Source organism: Melanerpes formicivorus, unplaced genomic scaffold (genome assembly GCF_026170545.1).
Source record: "Melanerpes formicivorus ecotype bairdi unplaced genomic scaffold, bMelFor1.0.p_v2 SCAF_15, whole genome shotgun sequence".
Taxonomy (NCBI): domain Eukaryota; kingdom Metazoa; phylum Chordata; class Aves; order Piciformes; family Picidae; genus Melanerpes; species Melanerpes formicivorus.
In genome coordinates, this window is record NW_027142367.1 from 17,633,529 (window position 1) to 17,654,129 (window position 20,601).

Sequence of the window (20,601 nt, forward strand, 5' to 3'; positions counted from 1 at the left end):
AAACAGCAATTCAGTGGGGATGTGTGTGTGTGTGTATAAATAAAAACATGGTTGTATAAAAATTAAATCTCTCATCTGAGTTGCTTGTCTGAGTATCTTCAGTCAGCAATGAGACAGAGTACTTTTAGAGTACATTCATGCTGTCTAAGCGTAGCAAAACTATGAAAGATGATAAATTGCACTGACATGCCTCTTTCCATTGATCACAGTTGGAACCTGAATGATAAGTGAAAACTAGATGTGCTTTGACTGAAGTGGCTAGTAACAACTGAAATGACTGCCACCTCTGTAGAGTTTGAGTGGAATGCAAACCAAGCTAGGTAGTGATCTATGATGGAGAAGATCCTTTCCTTCCCCTAAGTTAGGAAGCTGTTTTTTTAGGACTCAATTTGGCCTCGTTTCTAAGTGAGATTCTTTTGTTGAGTGTTTGCCTGAATGGCCAACTTTCTCAACAGTTTCTCTTCATAGAATCATTCAGATTGGAAAAGACCCCCTGGGATCATCCAGTCCAATCATTGACCCTACTCTACTAGTTCATCCCTAAACCATATCCCCAAGCACCACATCGCCAAGCACCACATCTAAATGACCTTTAAACACATCTAGGGATGGTGACTCAACCACCTCCCTGGGCAGCCTGTTCCAGTGTCTGACCACTTTCTGTGAAAATTTCTTTTGTCATGCCCAGTCTAAACCTATCCTGTTACAGTTTGAAACCATTCCCTCTTGTTTGATCACAAATTGCCTGGGAGAAAAGACCAGCACCAGCTTCTACAATGACCTTTCAGGTAGTTGTAGAGAGCAATAAGGCCTCCCCTTAGCCTCCTCTTCTCCAAACTAATCATCCCCAGCTCCTTCAGTCACTCTTCATAAGATTTATTCTCCAAGCCCTTCACCAGCTTTGTCGTTCTCCTCACTTCAGCACGTCCACATCTCTCTTGCATTGAGGTGCCCAAAACTGGACACAATACTTGAGGAGATCAACGCTCGCACCTAACTTGGTGCTGTCTGCAAACTTACTGATGATACGTTCCATGTCCTTATCAAGATCATCAATAAAGATGTTAAACAAAAGTGGTCCCAACACTGAGCCCTGAGGAACACGACTTGTGACTGCCTTCAGTTGGATTTAACTCCATTGACCACCACTCTTTGGGCCCATTCACCCAGCCAGCACTTCATCCAGCAGAGCCTGTGCTCATCCAAGCCACAAGCAGCCAGTTTGTCCATGAGAACTCTGTGGGAATCAGTGTCAAAAGCTTTTCAGAAGTCCAGGTAGACAATATCCAGAACCTTTCCCTCAGTCGGTACTCGTGTGTCTTGTCATAGAAGGAGATCAAGTTGGTCAGGCAGGACCTGCCCTTCATCAACCCATGCTGACTGGGCCTGATTCCCTGGTTGTCCTCTATATGGTATGTAAAGGCACTTGAGATGATCTGCTTCATGACCTTCCCTGGTACCGAGGTCAGACTGACAGGTCTATAGTTTCCCAGATCCTCTTTTCTTCCTTTCTTGTAGATGAGTGTTGCATTTGCTACCCTCCAGTCCATTGGGACCTCCCCAGTTAGCCAGGACTTCAAGTAAATAATGGAAAGGGTCTCGACAAGCGCATCTGCCAGTTCCTTCAGCACCCTTGGGTGTAGCCCGTCCGGCCCCATGGACTTGTGTGCATCTAAGTGGCATAGCAGATCACTGACCACTTTGGGTTTTTTTAAGGAACATGTAGGAATCTAGGGGAGTAAGGTGTGTGAATATCTTCTGAAGAGCCAGTAAGCCCATAGAAACTCCTGCTACTACTCTCCTTTAAGGTAGAGAACGGTGTAATTGGAGCACCATTTCAGAAAGTAAATGACCTCTGATTTGCCTGCTGACTTTGTACTGGGGAAAGACACCCTCAGCTTCTCCTTGGAGTGGAGTACCAAGTGCAACAAACATCAGTTTGTTTGTGAAGAAGGAGGGAGAGTTGATTTCCCCCCAGTTAATTTGTAATGGCCAGTCATTAGGATGTCCTTCTGATGTTGTAGTTGAAAAATACGCATTTGTCATCTCAGGATGATTTCCATGACAAACCCTAAAATAAAGCTACCTGGTAATGTATTTCATGTAGTCTGTGCACCTGGTAAATAATGGGTCTTTATGGAGAAGGTTGAACCATTTGACTTAACAGAGCACTGTCTGTGGAAGAGAAATGTGTTATGCAATGCCTAGAATAGGATACACCTTTTCACTCACTCTTCAAACACAGTATTGCTTGAGTAAATCCATGCACTAGCTATTTTGTTACACTTCAAAAAGTGAAACTCATAGAGTGTATATGTTGGCAAAGCCTCATTTGACTTGAGCCAAGCAAACTTGGGTTGTTTTCTGCACAGCTGGGTGCACTGAAAGAAGAACCTGCAGAACTCTGGCAAAAAAAATCCACAAAGTGACTTATTTCTTAGGAGTTACACTTCAATCCCGATCAGTGTCTGTGGTGTTGAAGGGTGTATAAGCAACAGCTAAACTGAAAATAGTTTCAGTGCAGACTGGTTTTTTTTCTTAATACCCTACCACTAGCCAGAAATTTTTAGTTTTGCCATGTGCCATCTTGTGCAACACGATGGGGGAGTTGTGGAAGCAGAAAATGTTGTGGCACTTATCTACAGTGTACAAAAGGCAAGGTAGATTTTTCTCCAGTAAGAAACCAATGGTGGTTAGGCTAAACCATCATCCAAAGACACAACTTTCTGAAGCTGGGGAAGGCAATAAAGATTTTCCCACACGTAGAATTGTCTCTGCATGAATTAATAAAGAGTGATGACGAGCAGCATTCGCTGAAGTCAGCAGATTTGTGTTGGATAGGGAGTTAGAAACGCAGTAATAATTATTAAGAGGTGATATTAATTGTTAGTGCTAGTTACAATTATCAATGCAATATGTTTTTAATGAACACTTCACCATAAATTTGTTTTGACTCTTACAATTCCATATTTAACCAAAGAAATTCTAGGTGAAGGTTAAATGGAGGAAGTATGTTGCAGCCACTGTTTTGAGGGCAGCTGCTGGATGGGTGCATGATTCCTTAGCTGACCAATTCCTTAGCATGCTGCATAGAGCAGAACAATAACAATCCATGTGTGCTAAGAATGACAGCCTCACGTTGGCACCCCTTGATTGGAACATGCTGCAGAAGCCACCTCCTTGGCATGCTGCCACCTCTTATTGGGAAAAGATTTTAGCTTATATAAATGTGGTTGGATTTTACTGGCTAAGGGATTGATAACAGAGAGTATACAAACAGCCCCTCTGAGCAATAGGAATCTTCAGTTGGATTTAACTCCATTGACCACCACTCTTTGGGCCCATTCACCCAGCCAGCACTTCATCCAGCAGAGCCTGTGCTCATCCAAGCCACAAGCAGCCAGTTTGTCCATGAGAACTCTGTGGGAAACAGTGTCAAAAGCTTTTCAGAAGTCCAGGTAGACAATATCCAGAACCTTTCCCTCAGTCGGTACTCGTGTGTCTTGTCATAGAAGGAGATCAAGTTGGTCAGGCAGGACCTGCCCTTCATCAACCCATGCTGACTGGGCCTGTAGTATGTTGCAGCCACTGTTCTGAGTGCAGCTGCTGGATGCGTGCATGATTCCTTAGCTGACCAATTCCTTAGCATGCTGTGTAGAGCAGAACAATAACAATCCATGTGTGCTAAGAATGACATCCTCACGTTGGCACCCCTTGGTTGGAACATGCTGCAGAAGCCACCTTCTTGGCATGCTGCCACCTCTCATTGGGAAAAGATTTTAGCTTATATAAATGTGGTTGGATTTTACTGGGTAAGGGATTGATAACAAAGAGTATACAAACAGCCCCTCTGAGCAATAGGAATCTTCAGTTAGGGATTCAGCTAGGGCTTTGGTGTAGGGATGCTTCTAGGGATATGTTTCTGTTACCTGCTTCATTCGTTAAGGGCTTCCGGGACTACTTCTGTAAATGGGACTCTGAGACTCTGTAATGCAAGGGATGCTACAACGCTACAACAAAGGACTTCTGGGAGGACTTCTGAGATTCTCTGCATTTCTGGAATCTTGTTGCTACATGGCAGCAGGGTTTGTGCCTTCATTTGTCACCCAGTGGCCCCCGAATTGGGAAGAGGAAGAACAGAAGTAGATGTTACTTGAAATTTATAGACTGAAGTTTAAATATATGTTACCAGATGTATAGATGTAAGACTGCAATAGGCATACAGTCTGAAGGAAGCAGATCTTTGGGCCCCTCAGTTTAGGGAGGAGGTTGACTTGCTGGAACGAGTCCAGAGAAGGGCAACAAAGCTGGTGAGGGGCTTGGAACACAAGCCCTATGAGGAGAGGCTGAGGGAGCTGGGGCTGCTTAGCCTGAAGAGGAGGAGACTCAGGGGTGACCTTATTGCTCTCTACAACTACCTGAAGGGGGGTTGTAGACAGGCAGAGGTTGGTCTCTTCTCCCAGGCAGCCAGCACCAGAACAAGAGGACAGAGTCTCAGGCTGCGCCAGGGGAAGTTCAGGCTGGAGGTCAGGAGGAAGTTTTACACAGAGAGAGTGATTGCCCACTGGAATGGGCTGCCCAGGGAGGTGGTGGAATCGCCATCACTGGACTTTCTCCTTCTGCACCTCACAGCTTCTGGGCTTTTGGCCAGACTGACCTTGGAAAAAGATAAGGCCTCTGCTAACACATTTGCTCTAACCATATTTCTGCTTTCAATTAACAAATTATTCCTTTTTCTCTCTTTCTAACCCTCTTTGGGGAAAAAGGGGAGAGAAGGGAGTACAGGGGGAAACCCTTCCTCCAGACGGGGGGAAGGGAATCTCATTCTGTGTTACTTTGTTGTATATTTCTGTGTTTATATTGTAAATGTTGTAAATTCTGTATATAAACCTGCATTCCCTAAACTGCTTTGTAAATGCAGCACACAATCCCTTTGCTAATCCAGCTGTGGTTTTTTTTTCCTTTCAATTTTTCTTCCCTTCACTTTACAGGGGCAGGGGGAGGAGGCCTGGCCTTCCCCTCCAACCCTCAACAATACCACGTAGATCTGCTTGCTAGAAAGTGTCATCTTACAGAAAAGATTTGCCCAACACATGGTCTTTTCCTCTGGGCATCTTCTTCATACTCATTTGCCTACGCTAACCCACAAAACGAGGCATGTGAACTATTTGAATATAGATGCTTTTTTAATACAGCTAATTATTTTAAATGTTTAATGAGAGCCTCGTGAAAACTGTTGCATAAACTTTTCAATTAAAGAGAAAGCTTGTTGATTGCATTTGCATAAGATATTTAACTGGGTGGACAACCCAGAATAAATAGGTTTAGAAATTCTCTCAAATTACCTACTTTTAGAGGGATGCCTATGGGGAGGAAAAAGCTTTGCTTCAATCAGCCTCGAAGATAGCTTAATTGGAAGCTGACTGTGCCTTGGCAGTTTTGGAGCAGCAGCGACTTCCCTGTAAAATAATCTGAAGCAGATGCTGAACGAAGAAGTAGCATTTTCTTCTTGCAAGCTTTGGCTTTGAATTGCTAGTGTTATCTAGTTCTATATCAGGAAGCATTTTTTTTTGATTGTGACATTGGTTTCAGCACACTACCTCATACCTCATTCTTAGACTGACACAATTAGGTTCATCAGCCTTTGACAAATGGTCTCTAAGTGCTTCTGAAACACATAAAGGGAATTTTGAACCACTGTGGCATGGCTTTGGAAAATACTGTTAAAAGATCCTCAGAGAAAAAAAAATAACAGGGTTCCTAAATTGTGGTCAATCTTGACTGGATTCTTTAAATGCTTTTAGTTAATGTCATGGTAGTTATGTAACTACACTGTTTGAATGAAAGATTATAGTCTAGAGAAATGGGCTGTCAGAAACCTTGTAAAGTTCAGCAAGGGCAAGTGCAAAGTCCTGCACCTGGGGATGACAACCTGAGGCACTAATACATGCTGGGAGCCATCCAGAATGGAAAGTAACTTGGTAGAAAAAGATATGGAGGTCCTGGTCGACACCAAGTTGAACATGAGCCAGCAATATGCCCTTTGCTGGAACAAAGGCTGATGATATCCTTGACTGCCATTGGCAAAGCATGGAGAGCAAGGGGGTGATTCTTTCCCTTTACTGAGCACTGGTGAGACCACATCTGTAATATCTGGTCTAGTTCTGGGCTTCCCAGTACGAGAGGTAAGGAGGTACTGCAAAAACATCCAACAAAGGCTGCAGAGATTATTAAAGGAGTGGGATATTTCTTCTGTAAGGTAAGGCTTAGAGAGCTTAGACTCTTTATCCTGAAGAGGAGAAAACTTGGGGGAATCTTATTAATGTATAACAAGTACCTGAAAGGACAGTGCAAAATGGACAGATCCAGGCTCTTTTTAGTGGTACCCAGTGACAGGACAAGAGACAACAGGTACAAACTGAAACACAGTATGTTCCTTACAAACATGAGGCAGCACTCTTAACTGTGAGTGTAACTGAGCACTGGCACAGGTTGCCCAGAGAGGTTGTGAAATCTCCTTCCTTAGAGATATTCCAAAGGTGTTTTGTCCTGAGCTACAGACTCCATCTAGGTGATTCTGCTGCAGGAGCAGGGGGTAGACCAGGTGACCTCCATAGGTCTTTTTCACCCTCAACCTTTAAATAGAAAAAAAAGTTTAAGACAGGATGACTTCAAAATACATCATCTCTGTGTTAAATTTGGAGTCATAAGGATAAAGCTCAATGTAAATTCACTTTTAGCTGCTGAGTTTCTAAGAAGATTAATCTTTTTACTTGCCTAGTGTGTGCCAGCATTATCAATGTAATCCACTTCTTGTAAGAATTCAGTTAACATTTACTTTATGGGAGGATTTCTGTGTTGAATGTTTGACTACTATTTGCCCATCAATAGTAGTAAAATTAAGTAATGACAGTCAAAATATACCTAAATAACTGTTCAACTTCATATATCAGCAACCTATATCAGCAAAAATAGAGTTGTCTGATTTATAAATGCTGAGAACCTGCACCAGAACACTTAGATGATGATCTGTTCTCATGGGAAATCCTCAGCCTTAGAGGCACTAAAAATGAAATCACTCAAATGTTTATGCAGCTAAATCATAAGGGCTAGTACAGTTTTAGAATAAAAGATGATGGAAAATATTTAAGGGCTGTGAAATGAGGTTTGTATGATTCAGTGAGACTTTGCACTGAAATCTGTTTGGTAAGTATCAGTGGATACTGATAGTGATGTAGCCACAACAGTGGGGTATTGGTGTCAAGGTGAGTTGGTTTTGAACAGGTAACTCTGTTGGTCAGCAACTTCAGCGGTGCTCATGTCCCTGTGGTGTGACCTGCGAGTGTAGGTGCAGAGAGCTGACACGTTAGTAACCAGGGATAGGCGAAGGAGAGGCATTGCAAGAGAAGGAGGACAGAGTGAACTCTTATACTTAAAATAAGGCTGCTGAAAACAGTGTGGAGAATGTGAGAGACTAGAAAGGCTGTTACTGTTCAGAGGCAGCAGTGGGGCCACAAGTCCTTCAATGCACCTTGTGTACGTGTCTGCTAATATTTTAGTCATTGTAGCTTTACAAGGTAACCTTTTTACTTTTTAAAGTTGGCCTGAAGGCTGCAGACTTCCAGCCAATAATACAGTATCACAGTATCACAGTATAACTTAGGTTGGAAAGGACCTCGAGGATCATCGAGTCCAACCTATCAACACAGACCCCATGACTAGACCATGGCACCAAGTGCCACGTCCAATCTCCTCTTGAATGCCTCCAGGGTCGACGACTCCACCACCTCCCTGGGCAGCACATTCCAATGACGAATGACTCGCTGGGTGAAGAACTTCCTCCTCACCTCGAGTCTAAACCTGCCCTGGCACAGCTTGAGACTCTGTCCCCTTGTTCTGGTGCTGGTTGCCTGGGAGAAGAGACCAACCCCTTCCTGGCCACAACCACCTTTCAGGTAGTTGTAGAGGGCAATGAGGTCACCCCTGAGCCTCCTCTTCTCCAGGCTAAACAATCCCAGCTCCCTCAGCCTCTCCTCATAGGGCTTGTGTTCAAGGCCTCTCCCCAGCCTTGTTGCCCTTCTCTGGACACGTTCAAGTGTTTCGATGTCCTTCTTAAACTGAGGGGCCCAGAACTGGACACAGGACTCGAGGTGCGGCCTTACCAAAGCAGAGTCCAGGGGCACAATGACTTCCCTGCTCCTGCTGGCCACACTATTCCTAATGTAGGCCAGGATGCCATTGGCCCTCTTGGCCACCTGGGCACACTGCTGGCTCATATTCAGGTGGCTGTCGATCAGCACCCCCAGGTTTGGGGTGCTGTTTGGGAGCTCTCCAGCCAATCCGACCCCAGCCTGTAGCTCTGCATGGGATTGCCATAGCCAAAGTGCAGCACTTGGCACTTGGACTTCTTGAATGCCATCCCATTGGACTCTGCCCATCTGTCCAGTCGGTCGAGGTCCCTCTGCAGAGCCTTTCTACCCTCTAACTGACTAACATCTGCTCCTAACTTGGTGTCATCTGCAAACTTGCTGATGACTGACTCGACCCCCTCATCCAGATCATGAATACCATCTATAATGAGCTAACTACTACACATTTGAGCCTCTGCTGATCCAGTGTTTGCAAACCTTGTTACACCTAGGTGCTAAGGGGAAGCTTCTAAGAGGCTGTTGTTCTGAGTAAGATTGTATAGAGGAAAATTTAGTTGGTTTTGTTTCCCGGCTTTTGGTAAAGACTGGTCGAATCAGTTTCTAATGGACTGTGTTCAGATGCTAAGCTCTCTTGTTTCTATAATGTCATGTATTGCTTGTTCCATGTCCTTGATATTTATTTTTTTTAGTCCAAATTAAATGTGCCAGATGTAGCTGATTTAGAGGCTAACAATGATGAGAGAGGGGAGGGAGAGCCAACATTATAGCCGTCTGTTCTTAGGGAAGTTGGTGTGTTGTGGTTTGTGTTTTTTATTCCTAGTTCCACAAGAGAAGTTGGAGTGGTAACCATGGCAGCAGGGAATTTGTCCCTGTAAGCTATGCAAAGGGTTGGGTTGTGTGGGATTTTTTGCATTTGGTTTTTAGTTTGTGGTGCTCTTACTAGGATGAAGAGGTATGCACGACGGTCTGGATCAAGCCCTGGAGAGGGAACATAGTAGATAAATCAGAGGCATTTGCCATGGAGTTAAAACTCCTATGTTGATCCTGCCATAGCATATAGGGATGGATGGGTGCAGCAGCAAAGCAGAGCAGTGAGAGATGTGAAAAATTTCTTGGTAACTTGGATCTCTATGCTAAATGTTTTGGGGCAGGGTGCTAATAAAGCTATTGTATGGTTGTGTTCGGCTTTTCTCCAATATTTTACTTGCTTTTTCCACTGAAAATGAGTAATTCTGACAAGGTTGGGAGTGAGGCTTGTGTGGGGCTAGATGCTTGCAGAAGAGAGTATCTAGCTTAGTCCCAATGACATAACCACAGATTTTACATCAGTCCCAGATACTCTTCCTGTCTCAGTCGTGAAATGAGGGGAAACCATTGTTTTCCTTTGTCTGTATTTACCAAAGTGGAGCAGTTTTATGGAGCAGTTTCCCACTAAAGCAATTGGTGAAAATGAGAACTGTGTGCATGTTGAGGGGATAATGTAAGCCCTCCTCTCCCACTGACACAATTTTTTCTGGGCTAAGATCTGCAGGGGGTTAATTCTGGCCACACAATCGATTCTTACATAGTTGCACAGAAGTACTCTCCAAATGTGAGCAGCTCTGTTAAAAGCATTTATTGTGTGTGCATGACAAACTGACCCATAAAACATCCTGAACATTGCAGGCAGCAACAATTAGCTAATACTTGCTGCTTGACATTGCCAGCTTCCAGACCTGGTAGCTTGGGAGATGAGAAGTTAAGCAATATTGCTGAATACTGTAGAGTGAGGAGGCAGCTGATGGCTGGGCATTAGGGATGCTTCGCCATGCTGCTGTGGTTAAGCCTGTCACCTACTCATTATAAATCACTCCTCTTTTATTGTCAGAACAGTATGAACTTGGTCCTGTCAGGAAAATCTATTGTGGGTTGAGACTTATCCTATCAGAGTGTGGGAAATCTGTATTTCCAAGGTGTGCTTGTGCTTTTGGGGTTTTCAGCACATGGAGGCTCTGGAGCTGTGAGTTTCATAGTGTATTTATACTTCAGATTCCCATCGTTAAGTGTTCATCATTCCTGGGGTGCCTGGAGGTTATAGCCAGTCTTCAATAGGAGTCTTTCTCCATGTTTTGGGGTGCCTTTTTTTTGGGGTGCTTCCATTACTTTTGTCACTGCCCTAAGTTGTTCTCATCTTTTCACACAGTGGCTGGCTGTAGCCATTGGTTTTTCTCTGAACAAGCTACACATACTATTAAGTTCATAGAATTTTTTCTTGAGTTTCAGGGGTTTTGTATTGGTTTCCACCTTCCACCTCCCTCCCAGCAGATTTGGTGTAACTGCCTGGTCTGGGATGTCAATGTTGGTTTATGGGGACGTGGAAGAGAATAAAGAGACTCTTGTAATGACAGATAATTGATTAAAAACCAATAATCTTGTGCACCTGGATGTATCATGGAGCTGTGACTTCAGCTAAGAAACAGGGCTGGGGAAAGGGTGTACCTTTGTCGTCTTCTGTATTTCGTCCAGCTTTGCATCTTATGCTTGCTTAGATTCCTTTGCTACCAGACTAGGTAAACTGGATTGCAGTTATACAAGATGAATTTCGTAACTACTGCTTCCTAGAATAATGTGTTGTTTTGTTTTGTCTTGTCTGGACATTCCAAATATAGTTTCTCTGGCACTGTCCCTGATCGTTGGCCTGTTGTTGTTTTGGTTTGCTTTTGTTATTGTATCAACCACAGTCAAAATCCCAAGGTCCCATTGTCTCAGATAAGAGAAGGTCACTGCACTGAATATTTTTCCATGTATTAAAAATGTACATTAAATCAAATGCTAATCCTCAATTTCCAAAGGCATCTTCAAAGGTGGTCTCTGATCCCTTTCCTCATAATGCCTAGCTGGACCAGTGTGTGCAAGTAGAGGGCTGGAGCTGAGTCTAGCTATGCCCACAATCTTTAATGTAACCTCTCTGCTCCTTTCACCTGAGAAGAGCTTGCAGGGAAAGGGGAATTTTGTGGACTGCTTATGAAGAAGTTGTAGTTGGACAATAGCAAAGAAGTGAGAAGCCAGTTGTACGTTGCTGAACCTTGTGTGGAGATAGCTTTCCAGATCATAGTGTGGCCTAGGCTCTCAGATGGCAAGTGCCTCAGCTGCAATTGTCACAGTGTCCTGCTGGGAAAGCAGAAGACATCCCAATCTTGGGGATCTGCACCGTTTTTCTAAATCCTGTGGGAAGCTGCTCCCCGGAGCCTTGTTGCACAGTCTGCCAAGCTTCAAATTAATGTGGTTCCTGTGGTTGAAAGTCTGTGCCGCTAGGAAGCTGTGGTAATAATTCCTTTTCTACAGAGTAATTTATAATGGCAAAGCAACTCAGTAACTAGCTTGGTTACTTAACAATTTTAATCAAGAAATTATTATGTTTTTCCTTTGTAGTACTCTTTCTAGGGCTGATGGTGACTTGAATTGTGTTTACAAGAACTTCTGCTCCAGGAGAAAGGTTTAGTAGAAATTCAGCCTGTAAGCACGGCTGAGGATGATTGTAAATCATCTAGGGATGAATTTCACAATAAAATACATGAAAGTTAAAAAGTTAATGCCAGCAACACCACTTAATGCCTCTCATTACATAATCAAAGGAGTGTAACAGGGCCTGTGAGTATCTTTTCTTTCTGTACATAAAGGAGCTTGAAACTAGAAAGGATCTTTGTATGAAAAGCAATTGCTGTTGGGAGGAGCGCTGTGGAGAGAAGGGAGCTCATTTATGGACTTTTAATCAAAACTAATGGGAAATTCTGAGTGGGGGATGATGAAGGAGAAGAAGAAAATGTAAGCTGTCAGTGCTGTGACCACAGGAAGAGTCTGGACCCCCAGGTTCAAGACTGGGTGAGATGGCTGTTGCTGGGCTGCCTTCCCAAAGGTATGGACTGGTACTGTGTCAAAAGCCTGTCCAGACTGCTTCAAAGCTTTCTCTCTTCCAGCATGCTACAAATACCCACAAGCTTCAGCACCATTCATAAAGGACTATTGTTAATCCTAAAAGGATTGAAATTTGCTCTTCCTCCTTTCTTTTGCCTGAAAATGAGAGGCAAAAGAGGAATTGAGTTGAAAGATGTGAAAACGTTGAACAGGTCAAATGAATTATTTGAACATGGCAACGTTGTAAACCCAAGTGGGAAGGAGTGAAACAACTTTTGGGCATACTGTCACAAAATCAGTATGTTGTCTGTATGTAGGCATCTATCATTTAAACTGGTGTTCTGCTACACTTACAGTTTCCAAACCTCCAACCCCCAAGTATGTGAGCACACAGAATAAGTATTTTCTTCAGTGGTTATGTCTTGAAAACATGCTCTGTACAGTCTTTTCTTAAAAGTACATAGCACATTTCACACCTTTGTGTGTAAACAGCTGAGATTGTGGAAGAGGCTTCCATACAGTTGCTATTCAAGCCTTAGCCTATACAGAAGGCACGAGTACTTTCAGTTTTGAGAAGGTAGAAACAGACGAGTGTGGATTTCATCCAGTGTGTCTCTGACAAATGGCCATTTTCATGTGTCGTTTTGAATGAGATAAGGAGAAGCTTTGTCCTGTCTTTCACAGCAGTTGGGTTTTAGACTTAGATATGCTTGTTGTATATGTTCCTTTAAATGTGCTTTGTGAAAGTGAAACATCACACCCTTTGTTTATTGTTTTGAGCTCAAATGTCAACAATTGCAGTGTGTAATTATGCCAGTAGTGAGAGAGACATATTTGCTTGATTAGTCACTGTGGCCTGAATTCAGCTGATAGAGTTTACAGTATCCAACTGAAGTCCAGAGTCAGGAGCCTAGATTCCCTCTGCAGCTAGCAGAGACACATAAATGCCTTTGTTATGTGCTTTAGGTCAAAAGTTTCCACATTTCTCTACCTTAATTTCAGAAGGAATTTAACTCTCTAAAGCTGCCTGGGATGAGCATGGGCCCAGGCATTTGTACATAATGGATTCAGAAGCACTAAGTCTCCAAATACTGAGGCTGTCTTGAACACTATTCTAATCCTGCCCTGCCCTTCTCTGCCCAGGCCACTGTGATTGCTAAAAACTCTCCTACTGATACAACCTGCACAAAATTCATGACTTAGTATTGGTGTTTGATGACCACTGAGCATGTGATGATACTGTGATTCCCCTTCAAGTCAAGTCACACATCTGACTCTTGGAAATGTGTTTAAAATCTAGCCCAGCAAAGAAGGACAGAACCAACAGAACCAGGGTTTTGTAACATGGCCAAGGCGTGTTACAAGGCTCCCCCTGCCTCTTCTTTTTTTAAGATTGCTGTTCTGAATATGGAAGTCAAAGACTAAGATCTTGATCTTACAACAATTGTTATACTTTGTTGTTCATAGGCTTTCAGACACGTACCTAAATATAGTATATGCCACAGGAGAGTTAATGTTGCTATGAGAACCTTAACCTCAGAATTTCCTAGGGTTTTATGTCTGTATGTAGGGGGAAAAAGTAATGATCAAAAAACTGAGCTGTTTTTCCTTTTTAAGGAAGTGCTGTCTGATGCCTCGCATATAAATGACTGTCTGCAATGTATTGCTGTTACTGTGGCTGTTTGAAGGGCTTGTAACCTGCCCGAGGAGATATGAAGAGCCATAGGCTTGACTTACCTATTTATTTCATTGTAGCACTTGAAATTCCCATCTCTTACAATTCCGCCTTAATGCTGCTGGGCAAGTAAGGGGGGACAGACTGGTGTTGGAGTGTGTAGATGTGGTTGACCAAGTTGCCTGCCTGTCAGGTGTGTACAAAGCTTAGAGACATTTTTTTATTGAAGGTTTGTTACTTTAGGAAGTAAGCCCTTCCTTTTTTAGTTACCTCTTCAACTAGGCAAGTAGCAGTTCAAGGGTAACCTGCATACAAAGCTTGAGTCTTCAGGAGCTTTGAATTGACTGAGCCTAACTGAAAAGCATCCCTGTGCCTCCAGTGCCTCTGACTCTGTTCTTGTGAGCACAGGAGCTTTGAGTACAGAAAATGATCTCATCAAAACAGGATTCCACTGAAAACGGTACGTAGGTGCCTTCTGAGATAATTTGCTGCTTCTGCTTGCACAAGGTACATGCATTTCAATCCAATTTTCTTTGTTTGCCTTGCTGATGGTACAGTTGCCATGCCTGAACAATCTCAGTGAGTGAAATCAGGAGCTAAAAGTAAAAACTTGCTGGACTGATTTTAAGTTTGTGCAGCTCTTGCTAGTGATTCTTTCGTGTAGGTTAGTAGCAGTAGATCTCTGTGATGTCTCTTGATACAGGGAAAGTCTTGGAAGAACTAGTGTACTGAGCCCTTTTATCTATTAGATTCCAGTCAGAGGGCCTTCTGATGATGGATACACTCTCCTTATATATTTAGTTTGGAATTACAATCCAGGGTAAGAAAGGTTGGTTTGTACTGAGACAAATTACACGGCGACTCTTTTCAGTTGGTAGGATGCAAATTGGGATCTGCTTGATGCCGAAGATTTTCAACATGACGTCACTTAAAAGTGTGGGTTTGTTTGGTTTGGGGTTTTTATAATTGTACACAGTCATAGGTTTGCTTCTGCAGAAAAGGGAAAAAAATAGAGAAGTGGAGAAGAAGTAAATGTGACTGTGATATGATTGCAGGATTTTTTTGTCCTCCTTCAGTATAATGTTTGTGTTACATGATGTACACAAAATACTGCAGCGAGGGTGAGGAACTGGAAGATGAAACAGATATGAGGGTAGTCAAGATACACAAGCCATTATATGAAACCACTGAAGTGATAAATATTAATGTTCTTCTAAATTTTTAAGTCAGTCTTTCAAAAAAAAAAGAAAAAGAAAAAGAAAGGAAAAAAAAGAAAGCTTGGAGGAAGAATTCTTCCTGGAACAATGGTGCAGTCTGTTATCTGCTCCTTTACACTGTAAAGCACTGAGTGTTCAGCCAATATAGTGCTCTGCTTGGCTTAGCATTCTTAACCTTAATTTTGAATAGAAGGTGCCTTGTGCTGCTGACGTAATTAGGGCCTTTTGTAAATCACTGTTGCAGGCAGTCTGCTGTTGCATTTCACTACATTTGTTGGAGGGATGCAGGGCAAGATGTCAGAATAACTTTCTGAACTTATTTTCAGGCCAAGTGCTTTCAATATTGGAGCATTTTATTCAGAATTAGTTGTTTTATTTTCCTTTGTAGATTATAAGCCCCAAATCAGTTTTGCAAGTGAAACCGTGTTTCTGGTGGAAGAAGTTTGAATATGGAGCCTGTGACATCTTAAAGTAGGGGGGGAGGAGGAATACAGGAAATGTGAGAGGGTTAGATTTGACTTAAAATTAAGTCCCCTCTATGATACAGGAATATTATTTGCCTTTTTTTGTCGCAAAAGCTGCCACAAAGTTTGAGCTGAACCTTTGTCGTTGAGCCCATTCTGTATTTGTGGTTACACATCATGCTTTGCAGCGTGTGGAAGCATAAAATCCCCTTTCCTTTTGCATAACCCCCTTAGGGACAGGGACTGTTGCACTCTTGCCTCCACAGAGGCCCCAGGGTTTCATCTCATTTCTGTCTCTCCTGCTCTCTGGGGCATGGTTCAGTTCAGGCCATTACATCCCCTCCTGATGCAGTCTTTTATATATCCATGATGTCAGTGGTGATACATGGCCTTGTGCTGTCCTTGATAGCAAACACAGCATTATTAATAGTCATTTCTGCATTCAGACTGTTCACCCCACTGCACTCCAGTCCCAGGGCTATAAAAGCATTAAACCCCCCAGCACTGACCAGTCCTGTGAATGAACATACCCACATGTTTAAGCTAGCTCCCAGAGCACTGTGGGAACAATGGGGTGCTGCATGTATGGCCTGGCTCACGGGATCGGGGAATGTGGGATTGCAGCAGAGTTGTGCACTGGACAACAACCATTGTGTGTCCTGTACCTGCTTTAAGATGCTGCTGTACACCAGGACATCTGGCATTGGCTCAAACTCTGGGCAAGGAGGGGGGAGTACCCCTGACCCCTTCACACTGAGGCAGCGTGGCATGAATGAGCATGAAAGACAGCTACAGCCTTCTTCCAGTGGCCATGCTCCATTAAGTCTCCTCATACTTGGAAGAAGGGGAAAACGTGGTGGCTGTCCTGTGGCTCTCTTTTCTGCCCGCTAGGACTTGAGAGGCACCCACAACAGAGTAGATTTCCATCTTTTCTGGGACTTGGCAGTGACACAGATCAGGTGCAGCCTGCTTTATATCGCTGCCTCATTCCCAGCACAGCTGCAGGGAAGGAAAAAGAGGGGTTCTTTGTGCTCCAGGTGTTGCAAAAGTGGCAGCTCATCTAGCGTGTGCCTGCTAGAGGCTCTCATGTGAAATCTGAGGCAAAAAGCACAGGGCTGTGCTGTGCCTTCTCAGTGACTAATGAATGAATGGATGATGTCACCAGGTTGGTTCCTGAGGCAGGAAATCCGTCCAAAATAGTTTCAATACAGAAAAGCGGTGTTATGTGCACAGATTAAGCAGAAAGTAGGAAGGAATTCTTCCACTGCCACCTTTTCAGTTCTTTCCTGAAAAGCAGTTTGAAAAAAAATGTACCAAGGGGGTGTCTCTCCCCAACTAAAACAAACCAGCAACTTTCTGTCCTGTTGAACGCTGGCGCGTTCGTCCTATTGCAAACCGGTGTAATTTCTGACGAGTATTTCGGGCATCCATCTGTCCGCCCGCCCATGTCCCTCTCTTCTCCCCGCCGAGCGCGCTGCTCTGAGGCCGGTGCCGGGCAGGCGGCTGGCTGCGGCGCGGTGCAATGGTCTGCTTTACTTCGGAAGAGGTGCTGCCGCAGGAAATAGACCTGCCCGCAGGGACAGATAGCCGAGTGACACACCCCAAGGCCCTCCACCAACAAATTTCTGTGTGTGTGATGCCTGGAGTCTTGGCAGGAGCGGGAGTGCAGCTGTAACATTGTGCAGCATGCATGCCTTCCCCACAGCTACAGCAACCGGGATGCCCCCTCCCTCCAGAGCCTACTTCTGAAAGAGCTGCCTCATCCCTGCTGTCAGACGAAGCCGTTTCCTGAACGCACGGCTTTGAGTCACTTGGGCTAAAGGCGGCTTTAACTCCTCCCTCACTGGGCTTGAATTTGTACGTAGGGAGGTGGGAGGGTGGGAGAGAGGCGGCGGCCGGCGGGAGCTAGGCGTGCGGTGCTGCTACCGCCCTCTCGTCCCCGGCCCGCAGCGCCCGGCCCGGGGCAGAGTGTCCCGCGACTGCCGGGGCCCGGAGCGGGGCTGGGGCCGGGGCCAGCTCGGCCCGGCGGGGAGCGGCGGGAGGAGAAGTTCAAGTGCTTAAGTTGCAGGCAGATGACATCAGCCGCTGCCACGCCGGGCTGCGGGCAGGCTCGGCGCCGGCGCTCAGGCAGCACGCCTGCCTCCGCCGCCGGGGTCGCGGTTCCCCCGCCTTGCAACTTTGGGACTGCTCAAACGCCCGTGGGTGGTCATAAAAACAAATTTCCTTTGTAATTTCTCTTTCTTTGGGTGGGGGGGACGAGAAGGGGGGGGAACGGGAATAATTTGGAAGTCTGATAGTGTGTGGGAAATGATTACATCAGTCAGAGGGAGGGCTAGGATTGGTCTACACAGTGTGGTTTGATTCACTACCGCAAAGATTGCGTGTAACCCTTTGAGTGGAGCTGTGGCAGAGTTGTTTCCCTCCCCAGAAACAGTCCCCATAGCAGGGGCTACGTAACAGGTACGGTACCGCCATCCGCTGACACCGCCGGCACCCTGGGCCGCCCAGCTGTAGGCTACAAAGGGTCGGTGGAGGCAGAGAACAAACTCTCTCAAGAGGCACTCTCTATTTAAAATGCCATCTTGTTCTTCTGACTGCTGCCTTTTACGTGCTGTTGAGGTAAGATTTTCAATATCAAATTACCCTCTGGGTTTTTGTTAGAATCACCCTTTCTTGCCAAGATCTGGAGTGTTTTAAACGCGGAGCTGATTTAAATCTCGGACCTGAACGTCCACCCGGAGAAATAATTTTGTGGCAAGTGTCTCTCGCTTGAGCAGAACAATGCAAAGACGAAAGCATCTGTATAATTCAGGAGATGGGGAGAAGGTTGCTGACTTGTTCTCTCATCTCCATTAATATTTAGGATATGCAGCATATGCACATTTGGTTTCAAACTACTTTCAAAATGGAAATCAAAATAGAAGTACGAGCAGGGAGAGCAATGCGTGGACTGTGCTAGCTGATTGATCCACCGGCAAACTGCAAGTTGGACTTCCCTTAGCGAATCAGTCAAAAGTTAGGGAACAAGAGAGCCATTTTTAATTTTCAGGGCCTTGTCCTGCTCCTAAGTAAATGTTTGGAGGCCTCCAACAGGATCACAAAGAAAATTGTGTTACGTGTTTGACTGGATGCAATTTTTCTTGCCTACTCTTGCTGAAGTACTCTCTTGATATTGTTTCACATTTGGTTACCTTACACAGCTTTATACAGAACCTGCTCTCTCGCTGTTTCTGCCTATGTGTTCACATTAACCCTGCTGAATCTTTGTTTAGTGCAGGGAGGTGTTGGGGGAGGGGAAATAGGGCAAGAGGGCATCAAGAGAGAGTGTTAGGAAGTGAATCATCCATGTCATTTGTCCTGGCCGCCAAGGTGCTTGGAACCCTCACACGAAGAGGATACTGTTCTACAGTAGCTGTGTGGTTTGCCTATGTTCAGAGCTGTTGATCTGTAAGTGTACCCTTTATGTTGCAGGATGTAAAAGTCTTTAGTGAAGATGGAACAAGCAAAGTGGTCGAGATTCTAGCAGACATGACAGCCAGGGACCTCTGTCAGCTGCTCGTTTACAAAAGTCATTGTGTGGATGATAACAGCTGGACACTAGTGGAGCATCACCCTCACCTAGGATTAGGTAGGGAATGGTCAAAGGGGTGGAATTGTTACCTGGGAACATAAAAATATGTGTAATTCATATTAATGTGCTTCCAGCCAGAACATTTTTTCTTTCCACTGCTTTTATTTGTACAATTAGCTGAAGCCGTGTACGTGTTTTTCATGTATTGCAATTTGATGTTAAGCATTTAAGCCATTTAAAGTCTTTTATTTCCCATCCTCTGGTTTTTTGTTTTGTTTTGTTGTTATTATTGTTATAAAAAATGAAAATAACTGCCAAATCTTCATGCTAACACTCTGTTGCTACCTTGCTGTGTCTGAAGCTATTGCAAATAAACAGCTTAGGCAAATTAAGCTTGATCCATAGAGTACTGGTCCTGTGAAACAGCTCGGCTCATCACCGGCTGGTAGACCTGGGTGAACAGACTCAGCTTTGCATACCTGCAGTAATGCTTATGAAAGCTAGACGTGCTGTGGTGGGGAAGGGGGTTGGCTAAACTTGACTTCAGGCAGCGAAAAAATGGTGGCACCACCCGCAAATCCATGGGCATTTTCTGGACCAGCAGTGGCACCTGCTCTCCAGTCGGCAGCTCTTCCACCTAATTGAAATTAAGGTGTCATGGTTACAGTTTCAAGAAGGGAAGAAGAGGAAGAGCGGTGGGGAATTAAGTAACACCGTGAATTGGTTTAATTGCAGTACCTGAAAGGATCTCACGTTATCCAGTTTTTCTTTTCCTGTTATTATGTGTCAGTGATTAGTTGCAAGGCTCTGCTCTGGATCTCGTAACTGCATCTCACTCAAACATGCTATCTATAATTCTATGCAGCATTCAGTAATACTTTTCAAAGTGTGGCATTTGGGCTATTAGTCAATATATTGCACAATAGATGTTTTCCTAGAAAGTAAAGGAAGGCAAATCATAAGCTGTGATCACTAGCACTGTAATTGTGAGTGGTATCTGTAGCTTACAGAGGGTTTTGGGTTTTTTTGGTCCAAAAATGTATTTCAGAACCCTTACAAATAAAAAAAGGAAACAATATGCTGGAGATGCAGTGCCCTAAACTGATACTATTAAGCACAGACACATTTGCTGCTCTACAGAATAGCACTAAACCCCCCCCTCCCCCCAAACCCAAACCCAATTAAATCCTGATTATTTAATGGTTTTATTGAATCTGTCTACTAATACAGAAATAAGTGGAAAAAAACCAGCATGGAACACTTGTTTGTATATGTCCACGATAAACTTTCAGTTCTGAGAAGACAAGGTGAAGAATTAAGGTCTAAATACAGAATCTTTTCTCTCCATAGCTTAATATGCCACATGCATGCTTCTAACAACCTTTACAAATTTTCAGTTTTATCAATGCTCATTAAACTACCAAGCTCTATTTTTCTATATTCTCTTTCCCATCATTGCTGATTGCCAAGGTATTGTGTAAACAGAAGCCTTCTCCTTTGTAACCAACATCCTTCTCCTGCCAGATTCATTCAATGATGCCACAATTCAGTGTTTGTGACATCACAATAGCTTCCATGGTGACTAATTGTGCTGTCAAACTCTGGTGTGTGACATCTCTGAATGAATCGG

At 44.1% G+C, this 20,601-nt stretch overlaps 1 protein-coding gene across 2 annotated transcripts in view; it reads left to right on the forward strand.

Annotated features, from left to right (window-relative positions):
- Positions 1-20,601, forward strand: part of GRB10 (growth factor receptor bound protein 10) — a 173,503-nt gene that overhangs the window by 122,458 nt on the left and 30,444 nt on the right. Inside the window, exon 6 of one of the 2 annotated variants that reach the window (XM_068147707.1) lies at positions 18,872-19,028. The exons of the other annotated variant lie outside the window; for it this stretch is intronic. Within the exon in view, the coding sequence (XP_068003808.1) occupies positions 18,872-19,028 (157 nt within the window). The remainder of the gene's footprint in view (positions 1-18,871; positions 19,029-20,601) is intronic. 2 annotated transcript variants of the gene reach the window in all.